This window comes from Anomaloglossus baeobatrachus, chromosome 4 (assembly GCF_048569485.1).
Source record: "Anomaloglossus baeobatrachus isolate aAnoBae1 chromosome 4, aAnoBae1.hap1, whole genome shotgun sequence".
NCBI classification, from domain to species: Eukaryota; Metazoa; Chordata; class Amphibia; order Anura; family Aromobatidae; genus Anomaloglossus; species Anomaloglossus baeobatrachus.
The window spans coordinates 566,021,007-566,034,211 of NC_134356.1; the positions used below are offsets into that span (position 1 = coordinate 566,021,007).

Genomic DNA, 13,205 nt, shown 5'->3' on the forward strand with positions numbered 1-13,205 from the left:
GGTGCCCACAGCAGCTTGTGGTCAAGTTACATGAACATGACTCAGCTGTCATATGCTGGTGACCATTTTAAACCCAGCCTACAAAGTTTTCCTATAAAAAATACACCGAACTCGCTTAATGTTAGGGAATACCTTCCAGGACATTGAAGTGTACGTACGCACTGTTCCTGTGATGCAAGATGCCATGATGTTGATTCCTTATCATTAACTCGAGTTCCCTCCGATGTGAAAGGATTGCTACAACATAACGGTAATGTTGATGCATATTTCTGTTATTGTATAAGTTTCTATGACTATAGTTCTTATGCCTATGTACCATTGATTATATTCATGTGCTATTAAAATAAATAGTATCTTGCTATAAAGAATATTAGTATTCGTGCCTGATTAGGATATCAGTGAGCGCTTCGTAAGTACGGGCTTTCAGCCCCCTTTTTAGTAGAATTTAGCAAGACATAAATTGGCGTAGTCAGCAGGATTACTTCTATAAGAAGTAATTAACGAATTTTTGTAATTTAGAAATTAAAAACATATATTTGGCAAATTTCCAGATATTTTTTAATCTTTTTGCATAGTGTCAAAATGTTCAGAAAACGTAAGGATAATGTTAAGGAGGTTGTTGTGGAGATCCCCGGCTGGACTGAGGCTCCCTACAATCTTATAGCACATAAATTGGTCAATTGTGGATTGGCAGAACAATGGCAGAATAAGCTCAAGGGTAGTGAGATTACTGATGTTGTTAATGTACTCAGTGGTGTCCCTGTGAAAGCAGGTGATGTAGTGTCTTTAGGACGGCGCATCTGGATTTTGGCAAGTGCATATCGCGAAATGCATGAGCGTAATCTAAAGATGCAGAAGAAATGTTCCCAAATGGAACAAAAGATGATAGAATTAGGTGGCCAGAAAACAGTTCTGGAATGTAATACCAGACTGTTGAAGGATAAATTGGAACATTATCAGAATGTGGCAGAAAAAGCTGCCGTAAAAATTGCTCAAAATAAGTACAAGAAAAGAAGAGGAAAAGTAAATAAAACCAAAGTACATAAAAGTATCGCCTCAGCTTCTGTAAACTGGGATCCCGATACTTGGGATGGGGATGTGTGGGATTCATCTTCATCATCTGATGAGGAGGATTACCATAAAGGGAAGATTCAGGCTAACCCAGTAAGGAGGCGCTTAGAGAGGACAGAGAATGAGATCATCCGGGAACATGTCCGGGATGGTCAGGGGAATCTGCAATAGGACGAAGATGGTAATGCCATCACAAATGAGAGAACGATTCCTCATGTAAAAAATCGAGTAACCATTGAAGATTACTCTCAGGGAGAAGTTGATAGCATTTTAACACAGTTTAGACAAAAACCAGGAGAAGGAGAAATTCCCTGGTTGGTCAGGGTGCACGATCTCGGAGGAGGTGGAGTGCACTTTGACGCCGGAGACGTGGCAAAATTTGTCACCATGTCTCGTGACCCGGTAATTCAGAGATCAATAAAAAATTATTTTGTTGATCATAATGAGCATGGTACTCAAAACTTAATCATGATCTTAGCCCATGCTTTTCTGGACAAATATCCATCAGAAGCAGACTTTCCTATCAATGATAAACCTTGGTATACCTTAAAAGATGGTATGGAAAGGCTGAAGGAAGAAGCAATGAGGAATGCTCTTCCTCTTTTGGGAATGGATGATGATTATCTCCAGTACCCATTAACAGCCAGCATAAGAAATAGGCTGGTTAAACATGCTCCCCCAGCATACAAAACAGTTATTTTAACCTTAACTGTAGCGCTGACTGGAGAATCAATCGGTGTAGTTCTAGGGAGGATGAGGGAGTTACAGGATATGGGACAGTGGGATAAATCATCCCCTGGAGGCCATGTTGGCAACAGTAAGCCAAATAATCCTGATTGGAAAAAGAAATCAGTAGGGGAGGCCCCACGGGTGTCTCGCAAAGACATGTTCCAGGCTTTGCTTAAAGCCGGGATCAATAAGGAAAGGATTGATGGAAAGGAGACAGGAGAATTATGGAATTTGTACAAACAGAAAGTTCTATCTGCAAAGAAAGTGACCACTACAAATATGGAAGGGGGTTCAAAAACCCCCAAGGTAAAGAAATCAGAGGAAAAAGGGGAAAAACCCCCAAAGAAAGTGTCTTGGGAAGATTTTCAGTCAGTTTATCCATGGGAAGAACTGGCTGCAGCCGTGGCCACAAAGGTTACGGAAGGAAGGGCTAATACAGAGACTGAAGTCTGTGTAAATGAAAGTTCAGAAGGAAGTGATTTACCATAGGTAGCCAGCCAAGCCCCCCTATTGATAAAAAGGGACGAACGTCCCTACGTCAATCTTAGCATACATTGGAAAGGGGGAAATGTTCAAAGAGTCCCAGCTTTGATTGACACGGGGGCGGAGGCTACTTTAATTCATGGAAACCCAGAAAAAATAAAAGGACCTAGAGTAAAAATTGCTGGACTAGGTGGTCAAGTGATCACCGGGGTTCAGACACAGGTAGCTTTGAAGATAGGTAATTTACCTATCAAGAAGTATACGGTGCTGGTAGTTCCTATACCAGAATATATTTTGGGAATTGATGTCCTAAAAGGGATGACTCTTAATCTAACAGAAGGAAAATTCTCCTTTGGGATTAAGTCTTGTCATAAGGAAATGCGACCAGTGGTGGTGGGCAAAGTCAAAATGCCCCCTGTACATGTGCCTCCAGCTACAAAAATGGTAGCTATGAAACAATATCGAATACCAGGAGGTCACAGAGAGATAGGAGAAACCATTAAAGAATTGGTAGAAACTGGGGTAATGCGCCCTACTACTACCGCATGGAATAATCCTGTCTGGCCAGTTAAAAAGAGTGATGGCTCCTGGCGCATGACAGTTGATTATAGGGAGTTAAACAAGAATACTCCTCCCTTGACAGCTGCAGTTCCGGATACAATAACGATTGTGGAAAATATTCAGACTCACTCTGGAACTTGGTATGCAGTAATTGATTTGGCAAATGCTTTCTTTACTATACCTATAGAAGAGAAGGCTCAAGATCAATTTGCATTCACTTGGTTAGGAAGACAATATACCTTTACCAGGTTACCCCAAGGATGGCTACATAGCCCCACAATCTGTCACCGGACGGTGGCAGAGCATTTGGATGGATTTGATCTACCATCAGAAATGCAGATCTCACATTATATCGATGATATAATGATACAAGGACAAGATGAGCAAAGTGTGAAAGATCAATTGACAAAACTGATTGCTCATATGAGAAGTAAAGGATGGGAAATCCGTGATGCCAAGGTTCAAGGACCGTCTCAGGTGGTAACATTTCTAGGGATTCAGTGGAACAAGGTGCACAGAGAGATCTTGCCCAATGCCAGACAGAAAATTATTAATTTTCCGGTCCCTAAATCCAAACAGGAGACTCAGTCTTATATTGGATTGCTTGATTTTTGGAGACAACATATCCCTCATTTGGGACAAATGTTGGCTCATTTGTACAAAGTAACGAGTAAAAAATATGAGTTCCAATGGGGAGAGGAACAGCAAAATGTGTTTGAGATGGTCAGGGAAGTGTGGCAAGACATTGAAGGGATTATTCAATCTACCAAGACCACTGTATTTCATGTCGATGCTCATGTCCCTACTAACTCACTTGAACGTTTGTTTAATTCAGAAGCAGATAAAGCAGCAGCCATCAGACAAGTCAGTCCAACAGTTGACAAGGCAAGGTACAGCTGTTTGGGCACACCAGAAAGAGCGACACCTTATTCAGCAGGTTTAGACCTCAGTACATTGGAAACTGTCGTGGTACCCCCAGGTAAGGTAAAACCAATTTCAACAGGATTGGGTTGCCATACACCAAAGGATCATTATGGTCAAATAGCCACTCGTTCTAGTTTAGTGTTAAAAGGAGCCATAGTGGTGGGAGGGGTAATAGATGCAGATTATCAGGGAGAAATCAAGGTACTGATGCTAAATTTTGGAAATGAACCTTTGATATTGATGAAACACCAGAGGGTGGCTCAGATGTTGATTATCCCAATAAACTTGTCTGAAATAAGAGAAGGAACTGCCCCAGCAGAATTAACAATACGGGGTACTAAAGGTTTTGGATCCTCTAATATTACAAATGTAGGAGCAAAAATATGGATTCAAAACCTCCAAGGACCGCCCTCAGAGGCAGAGGTAATAGCGGTCGGAAAAGATCGTACTCTCCTGATAATGAGACCAGGAGTGGAGAAGTGGGAATATGTCCCACAAGAAAAATATTATTTACAGGAATAATAGTTTATCTTTATTTGCAGATGGTGTTGTAAATAAGCGGAATCCATGGTATCGGTTACTGGGAAGAGCTCGATAGTGATGAGATGGAGAAATTCCTGTGTTTGATGTTTGCCTCTCTGGTCGTTGGATGGACAAGTCTACATCAGGAGGAACCTATGGCGAATAAATTTCTGATGCACCATCACATTTTCAACACACAGATTGCTGGATCTGTACACATTCTTCGGTTACAGCCACCAGTATCCCTTATCTGGATGTCCCGGTATCGATGGAGGAAATCTTAAAGTAGACAAGTTGTTCTGATCATCTTGCTGATAAAGACACTCGAACTGTTCGTCTATAGAATACTACAGTACCCATTTCCATAGTGGGATGGATCAATCTTCCATGGTGGCAAGGCAATTTGAATGCAACAGTCACCAATTTGCAATATCTGGCTTTTAAGGGAGGAATTTGGGTACTAAGATATAAGACTGGACTGACTAACCTGGGATTCATCCCTATGGGGAATATAAAAATAAGTTTTGGGACAGCTATAAATACTGTAGATGCTTTTAAACCCAGCTTAGTGGAAAAGACAATTCATGATATGTTATGGCCTTATGCCAATATGTTCATAAATGGGTCTAGTGAAACTTGTAGTAACATATCGGGAAATGTAATGTGTAATGATTCCTTTGAATATCGAGCAAATGCCAAAACACATGATATTCAAGGGAGCTTTTCAGATAATATTGCTTTTAGTTTTAATATACATAGTAGTGAAAGTGATTATATTTGTGATTCAACGTTTATCCAAACAAACCAAGAAATCAAAATCTGTGGCAAAGTCAATGTTAGTGTCCTATTAAAAGTGATATTTCTTGGTCATGGTATGGTATATTCTGAGTGATCTTCTTCTAGTGGAATACTGATGATGGAAAATAATCCCTGGGATCAAGGACAGATTGTGATACCAATGTGATATGACTGAAAGAATGTGTGATTAGATAGGAATCATAAAAGATAGGAGTGATCCCAGATATTATTTGACCTATCAATAATTCAGTATCAAAGAGATGTCCTTTGGAGGGCCAATATGATGACCAAAGAATACATGTCTTGAAGCAGTTTTCAAGATAAAGGAAGTAACATTTACAGTTCCACTTACCGGAAACTTGTGGTTAGCTTAAAGACAGGTTTAAGGAAGCTTGCATATGAAATTTACGGCTCATTGCAATATTTCACTAACACTATGGTTAAACTGTGGTCAGCCAGTTGACCACTGGCTAAATGTGCAGGAAATGTGCAGGAAGCTACTGGTGCCCACAGCAGCTTGTGGTCAAGTTACATGAACATGACTCAGCTGTCATATGCTGGTGACCATTTTAAACCCAGCCTACAAAGTTTTCCTATAAAAAATACACCGAACTCGCTTAATGTTAGGGAATACCTTCCAGGACATTGAAGTGTACGTACGCACTGTTCCTGTGATGCAAGATGCCATGATGTTGATTCCTTATCATTAACTCGAGTTCCCTCCGATGTGAAAGGATTGCTACAACATAACGGTAATGTTGATGCATATTTCTGTTATTGTATAAGTTTCTATGACTATAGTTCTTATGCCTATGTACCATTGATTATATTCATGTGCTATTAAAATAAATAGTATCTTGCTATAAAGAATATTAGTATTCATGCCTGATTAGGATATCAGTGAGCGCTTCGTAAGTACGGGCTTTCAGCCCCCTTTTTAGTAGAATTTAGCAAGACACGAGCGGTCAGCGGATCACCTCAGGTCCTGCTCCCAGCAAACGGCTGATTTTGGTGTGAGAAGCCATGCCCATCTAGACACTTACATTGCAGCGCTAGCTTCAAGGAAAATATAGTATTTTAAGGAGGATATTCAGATGAATACTAGTACAAGGAAGGCTCCAGCCCACCAGAGTAGGAATAGTCTGGCTCATAGGCCATGTAGGCTGTAACTGTTCTTCATCAGACAATCCTTATAGGATGACCGCAGAACCTCCTGAACCACTTTACCTTTTCCTTTTTAAGGCATTTGATGGTGAATAGTTTCTCGGACAGAATCCAGCTCAGCAGATTGAGAAGGCTCGTGTCTAACTTTGACTTGTTTTGGATGAATTCCTGGAGACTGGGTAAGACGTTTGTGTCGGCGATCTACCAAAGACAAAAACAGGCCTCGAGTAAATGACAAATACAATATATCTATGGGCTTGAAGGGGTATTCCCATCTCCAAGATCTTAGCCCAATAAGTAGCAGGTGTAATTATAATAATATTAGCGTCTAACATAGAACCCTAACTTAAAATGTCAAATTTTATTAAATAAATTTAAAATGATCAAAAACCACAAATTATTAGTACCATATTACTTGGTGTACAGTAGGGAGGAAGGAAAGAAAGTCCCTACAATACACACTCCCTCCTGTGCCCTACCTGCCAATGGAGGTCAGCACCCTAGATACACGATATGGCGCCCCCACTCACTGACTACTGTCCCTACTCTTAAGGCCCCGTCACACACAACGAGATCGCTAAAGAAATCGTTGCAGCGTCACCGTTTCCGTGACGCAGCAGCGATCTCGTTATGTGTGACACCTACCAGCGATCAGGCCTCTGCTGTGAGATCGCTAGTCGTTGCTGAATGGTTGGGACCATGTTCTTCAAAGGCGATGTCCTGCTGGGTAGGACGCATCGTTGTGTTTGACGCCTACCAACAACCTCCTAACAGTCCCAATGCCCACCAAGATTGTTATACAGGTCGCTGATCGTTACTGCGTCGTTGGTAAGATCTGACTGACATCTCACCAGCGAGTCCCCAGCGACTTACCAGCGATCCTTATCAGGTCACAATGTTTTCAGGATCGCTGGTAAGTCGTTAAATGTGACGGGGGCTTTACCCTGTAAACCCCTGCAAAAAGAAATTAATAAAGTGCAGTGCTCAGCAATAAAGTGATAAACGTTCAATTAGCCGGGTTCACAATAAACCTCTATCAATACTGTAAGAGGTCACAAAAACCAAACAGTTGTCAGTTACAACACACGTCATTAGGGACAGTCCCACATGATGCTACTTATTTTCCATTGCCTCATGCCTCAATGTGTTTCCCCAAAATCTGGTTCATCAGGAGGCTGATTGTTGCTCACGGTGGCTAGGTAGACAATTAGGCAGCAGACATGCTGCTAGATGTGATCGATACCCTTAGAAAAATGGTATACTGAAGGTTTGCTGGTATATATTTAATATATGAGGTGATCTTAGAAAAACTACCAATAGATTGTTTTGAAAACTGTTGGCTAATACCTAACAATGGATTATTTACTCACCAAGGCATCAAAATCTTTGCACTGGTCAGTGGCGTAGAAGGCAGGGAATGGTCGTAGCACGGAGTCTCTCTTGTAGCTGCGGAGAGCAGACACAAAGAGACTGCATTTCAGATCTGCTGCTAGTGGATCCCGAACGATAATCCGCTCTACCATCGCTTCAATCCAAGTCCAAAAATTCTTCTGTGGAGAAAATAGAAAATACTATTTATAAGATAGAGAACTATAGTGAGGCTCTGTTAAAAAGTAAATAAAATATTATGTACAAGTGCATCTTTGTTCATTTGTGATTTTCTGAAGATATCGGCACAAGCTTTGATTCTTTCGAGGCGCTGTCCATTTACCATTAAGTTTCTGTTTGGGATAAATATTACCACAATATTGTTATATGTATGAAAATATATAAAATGCGTAATGCAAGTGTATATTATATGTTAGAGTTTATTTGTTTACATCAAAAGAGTAAAAACTGTCCTAGCTTCCAGAGATGCAAAATACCTCTACCCCCAAAAAGGATTGGTTTGTTAAATGAAATATTATTATTGTCTATTATGGGGATTTCCTCTACCTGGACAATCCCTATTTATATAAAAATGCCCAATACTCCCCTCGTGCTGGTGGTAGTGCCACATGAGCGCTGCAGCCAATCAGACGCATCTATTAGGCTGCTGCGCTCTTATTTCCCACAGACGAATAGAAGTAGGAGGCACAGCCGACCAATGGCGATAATGTAGTGTGAATCTATGCAGACCAACGCCAGCATTGCTGGTATCTATTATTTTTATTTTACAAGGCATCCACCTCATTTAAAAAGTCTTGTCCAGGCAGTGGACTACCCCTTTAATAATGTCACGGGTATTACCTCAATTAATCCCCAAGACTACCACAAAATGTCCACCATGTCAGATGTGTCACAAGGTGACAATCGATACAGCGGAGGTCACATTTTGATTTCCATCAGATTTGTGTTTCATTTTTTGCTGCACTTTGCAATTTTAACCCTTTAAGGGAACCTGTCAGGTCTCATATGCATTCTGACCAATAAGCAGAGTGATGTGTGACCTAATAACCCCTTCCTACCCATCCCTTTCTTGTACTATTGTGTAATATGAAAGTTATAAAAAACGTTTTATTACTTACATATTCCCTATGTAAAGGATCAGAGGGTCTAACCCTATGGGCTTCACATCGCCCTGTGGGCGTTTGCATGTTTTCCATGGCATCACATCACTGTGGGCGTGATACCATGGATTTACATGAGAGACGTCACTGTTAGCGTCTTCAGGTCCCGTGCGTGTGCGCTTACCATTCCCGCAGCATTCTCATCCTGCTTGCTTGTCGGCTTCAGACGCGCACTGCGCATGCTCAGAAGACTCCTGCAGTTCCGACCATGTGCAGAGCCCATCTGAATCAGAGAAGAAAGCAGGATGAGAAGGCTGCGGGAATGGTAAGTGCGCACGCGCGGGATCTGAAGACGCTGATGGTGATGTCGCACATGTAAATCCATGGTATTACGCCCACAGGGGCATGATACCACCAAAACATGCAAACGCCCACGGGGCGATGTGACGCTCGGGGGACTAGACACTCTGATCATTTACATAGGGAATATGTAAGTAATAAAACATTTATTACTTTCATATTCCACAATATTACAACACAGGGATGGGTAAGAAAGGGTTATTTGGCCACACAACACACTACTTATACCTCAGAATGCATATGAGACCTGACAGGTCCCCTTTAAGCTGCTACAATAATACAAAATAAAATGTGTTTGGTATTGATGGAACTGTATTGATCTGAGGAATCAATTTTTTTTTTTCCCGCACAATGAATGTTGTAAAACAGTAGCAGAATTGTGTTGGGGTTTGTTTTTTTTGGGGGGGTGTCACCATTTCAATGCACTTGGATTTTTTTTCCCATTTTTAAGAGCGTTATCTGGTAAAGTGAAATGTGTGATTCCAAATTACAACTCGTTCTTCAAAGACAAGCCGTCATATGAGGATGTGGACAGAAGAATAAAAAAAATCTATAACTTTTGGAAGAACGTGATAAAAAAAACAAAATGGTAAAACAGAAAATGGCTATGTCCTTAAATTACTGCTTCAGTGTTTGTTGGTGTTTTCACTGCTGGAGTGGTGGTTTAAATGTAAGCCCCTGCCCCCGGTCTCAGACCTCCTTCACACATTCATGTTCCCAGTACATGTGACATCCATTTTCACACGTTCCAGAGGCACGGACACAAGTAGACCCATTAAAATCAATGGGTTTGAGCACCAGTGATGTGTTTGTGAACAATCCAACATAAAGATCCGGCTCCCTGCTGTGACTGATAGGAGCCGGCCTCCTAGTGAGAGTCTCTAAGTCCTATTACTGGCACTCAATGGGCGTAAAAGTCCGCTGTTCAGTGGACGAAACCCCGCCCATTCAACAATTTAATTGGCCCGTTGTGGGAGGGTGGGTTTAGCAGCGGGTGGGCACCTGGGGAGAATACATATTTAATAGAGATCCATTTAGGATCTGAAAGAGCTGGCTCTTTTTGGTGAATGGAGCCATGTGAGCCGGATCACCGTAAAGAGCCAGACTGCCCATCACGATTGCACACACGTCCGTGTGGAGCTCACGCGTTTCTATGTGCTCCACACAGTGACATGTCCATTTTGTGCCGGCAGCATGGATGTTACACGGACCGCACACTCATGTGATCAGTGTGACACGTACCAGAGAAAACAAACAATTTTTATACTTACCTGTCTCCGGCGCTGCTGTTGCTACCTGGTCGCCTCATGATGTTCATGCATAATCACTGCACTTACCGCAGGCCCAGAAGCAGTAATAGTGCAGGAGACCGCAGCGCCGGAGACAGGTATACCAACTCATGTGGTCTATGTTCTATCCAGATATCAGACAGATAGCACACACATACACACAGTTTTTGTTTTGCACGGATGTGTGAAGGTCTTATACTCCCCCCTCCTCCGTTTTCACCTTTTATCAGTGTAAAGGTGATGTCACACACAGCGACGACGACAACGACGTCGCTGCTAAGTTACCATTTTCTGTGACGTAGCAGCGACGTCCCGTCGCTGTGTGTGACATCCAACAACGAGCTGGCCCCTGCTGTGAGGTCGCCGCTCGTTGCTGAATGTCCTGCTTCATTTTTTGCTCGTCGCTCTCCCGCTGTGAAGCACACATCGCTTTGTGTGACAGCGAGAGAGCGACGAACCGAAGCGAGCAGGGAGACAGCTTCTGGCAGCCTGCGGTAAGCTGTAACCAAGGTAAATATTGGGTAACCAAGGGAAGCCCTTTCCTTGGTTACCTGATATTTACATTAGTTACTAGCACCGCCGCTCTCACGCTGCCAGTGTCGGCTCCCTGCTCCCTGCACGCGTAGCCGGAGTACACATCGGGTAATTAACCCGATGTGTACTCTGGCTAGGAGTGTCGGGAGCAGGGACTGGCAGCGTGAGAGCGGCGGACGCTAGTAACTAAGGTAAATATCGGGTAACCAAGAGAAGTGCTTTCCTTGGTTACCCGATAATTATCTTAGATACCAAGCGCTTCCATGCGTCGCTGGGGGCTGGTCACTGGTCGCTGGTGAGATCTGCCTGTTTGACAGCTCACCAGCGACCATGTAACGACGCAGCAGTGATCCTGATAAGGTCAGGTCGCCCGTCGTGATCGCTGCTGCGTCGCTATGTGTGACCCCCAGCTTCAAAAAGGAAGAAACTTCAGCTCTCCCCTCTTCACTCCCAAATCTTACCTCCGGTGCACGGAAACACCCTGACCTGGGTGAGAACACATGAAAAAAAGGAGAAATTCCAGCAACTTCAGGAGAAAGTAGAATTTTCTTAAAAAACAGATTCTTTATTGATCATAAAAATATTAATATTCCATCCAAGCAAGACAAAAAATAGAGAGGCAAGACAGAGGAGCTGTTTCCTACGCGTTTCAACCTGAATAGGTCTTAATCATGGAATGATCTAAGCAAGACAAAAAATAGAGAGGCAAGACAGAGGAGCTGTTTCCTACGCGTTTCAACCTGAATAGGTCTTAATCATGGAAAGATTAATTCCATGATTAAGACCTATTCAGGTTGAAACGCGTAGGAAACAGCTCCTCTGTCTTGCCTATTTTTTGTCTTGCTTGGATGGAATATTAATATTTTTATGATCAATAAAGAATCTGTTTTTTTAAGAAAATTCTACTTTCTCCTGAAGTTGCTGGAATTTCTCCTTTTTTTCATGTGACCCCCAGCTTAACTCCTATCCCATGACGCCATCTTGCACCTGTAACTTCTGACTGGTCAGAAGTTACATCACAAGCTCCCAATACAAGTCTATGTGAGGTAGAAGGCTCTTAAAGATTTAATGAATTGTGACCTGCAGCGCACTCCATGAAACACTGGAACTGTCACCAGGTCACAAACTGCTGGAAACCGACAGGAGCAGCGGCGATAGAAGTTGAGAATAGCGGACGGCGAGTATAGTACGAGGGGCAGGAGATGTACATTTAAAGCAACACCACTTTAGCAGGTAAACAAAAAACACTGGAATGGTGCTTCAAAGTGTTAAAATAAAGGCTCTTTGATGTCCATAGGAACCAATCACAGAGCAACTTTTATTTCCTATAGTGCAAAATGAAAATGAAAGCTAAGCTGTGATTGGTTCCTATGTGCAATAAAGGACGTTTTTGCTTTTGGACATTTTAATGAATCTGCTGTATTGGCTAAATAATGAATTGACCTGGTGCAGATCCCCAGGTGCCATATACACTGAGGGAGCAGCCACTGTCAGCATGGTGTCTATAGCCATCACAGTATGATGAAGTGACTAGGTCCAGAGAGCACCGACATGTCACCCACAGCAGTGAGGAGGCCGCTCTGCTGCCATGTAGTGACGCCAGCCTGCTCCCTCTCTCACCTGAGCTCCTTACAGACTCTGGGCACACCATGCTCACTTCCGCACAGCTGACGTGGCCTCCAGCAATTCAGGCTTTTAGTTGCCCTCAGAACTGCCTGTCCTGAACAATATAACAATATGCTACACAGGCATTAAAAAACATACCCCTCGGGGGCCTCAGCCGCAAAGGACGCTGGGAGGTGTAGTTTTACTTTCGATCCGCACGTGTGCAGAGTAGCTAGGCGCAGCTGCTGTAGAGCCGGGACTGCATATCACTGGAGCGCACCCTACTGGTCACTCTGGGAAGTTCTTATAGTCACCCCTGCCAGAAACTAAACTCAGCAGGTCAATATTCACATATATAAAAGAAATAATCCATAATGCGGTTATCAATAAGTGATCAGATTGCTTGTGGGGCTGGCAGTGAAAGGAAGCTGTCGCCTATCCCTGCTTATTGATCAGTAGGATCCGACCACTGGGACTTGCACAGGTTAACAATGATGAAGTTGATTTCTTGTGAAGTTGAGATCTTGTGGGGACATAGTAAAAGAATGAACAAAAGGAATGAATAAAAAGAATTAACATAATAACTTTTTGGTTCCAAATTATAGAAATGAATAATAGGTTTCATAGACATGGAATTAACATAGAATATATGTAGAAATTAGGGAAATGTCCACAT

General features: G+C 42.5%; 1 protein-coding gene across 2 annotated transcripts in view; it reads right to left on the reverse strand.

Annotated features, from left to right (window-relative positions):
* The window catches only part of PARP16 (poly(ADP-ribose) polymerase family member 16), a 30,343-nt gene extending 17,719 nt beyond the window's left edge, over nt 1-12,624 (reverse strand). The window contains exons 1-3 of one of the 2 annotated variants that reach the window (XM_075346031.1): nt 7,886-7,925; nt 7,623-7,802; nt 6,316-6,453 (exon numbers count right to left, since the gene is read on the reverse strand). In XM_075346031.1, the coding sequence (XP_075202146.1) occupies nt 6,316-6,453; nt 7,623-7,802; nt 7,886-7,903 (336 nt within the window). In that variant the 5' untranslated portion in view covers nt 7,904-7,925. Of the gene's footprint in view, nt 1-6,315; nt 6,454-7,622; nt 7,803-7,885; nt 7,926-12,544 lie in introns of those variants that run through there. The other variant, XM_075346032.1, reaches the window with a different exon arrangement.
* Nucleotides 12,625-13,205: the final 581 nt, after the last annotated feature.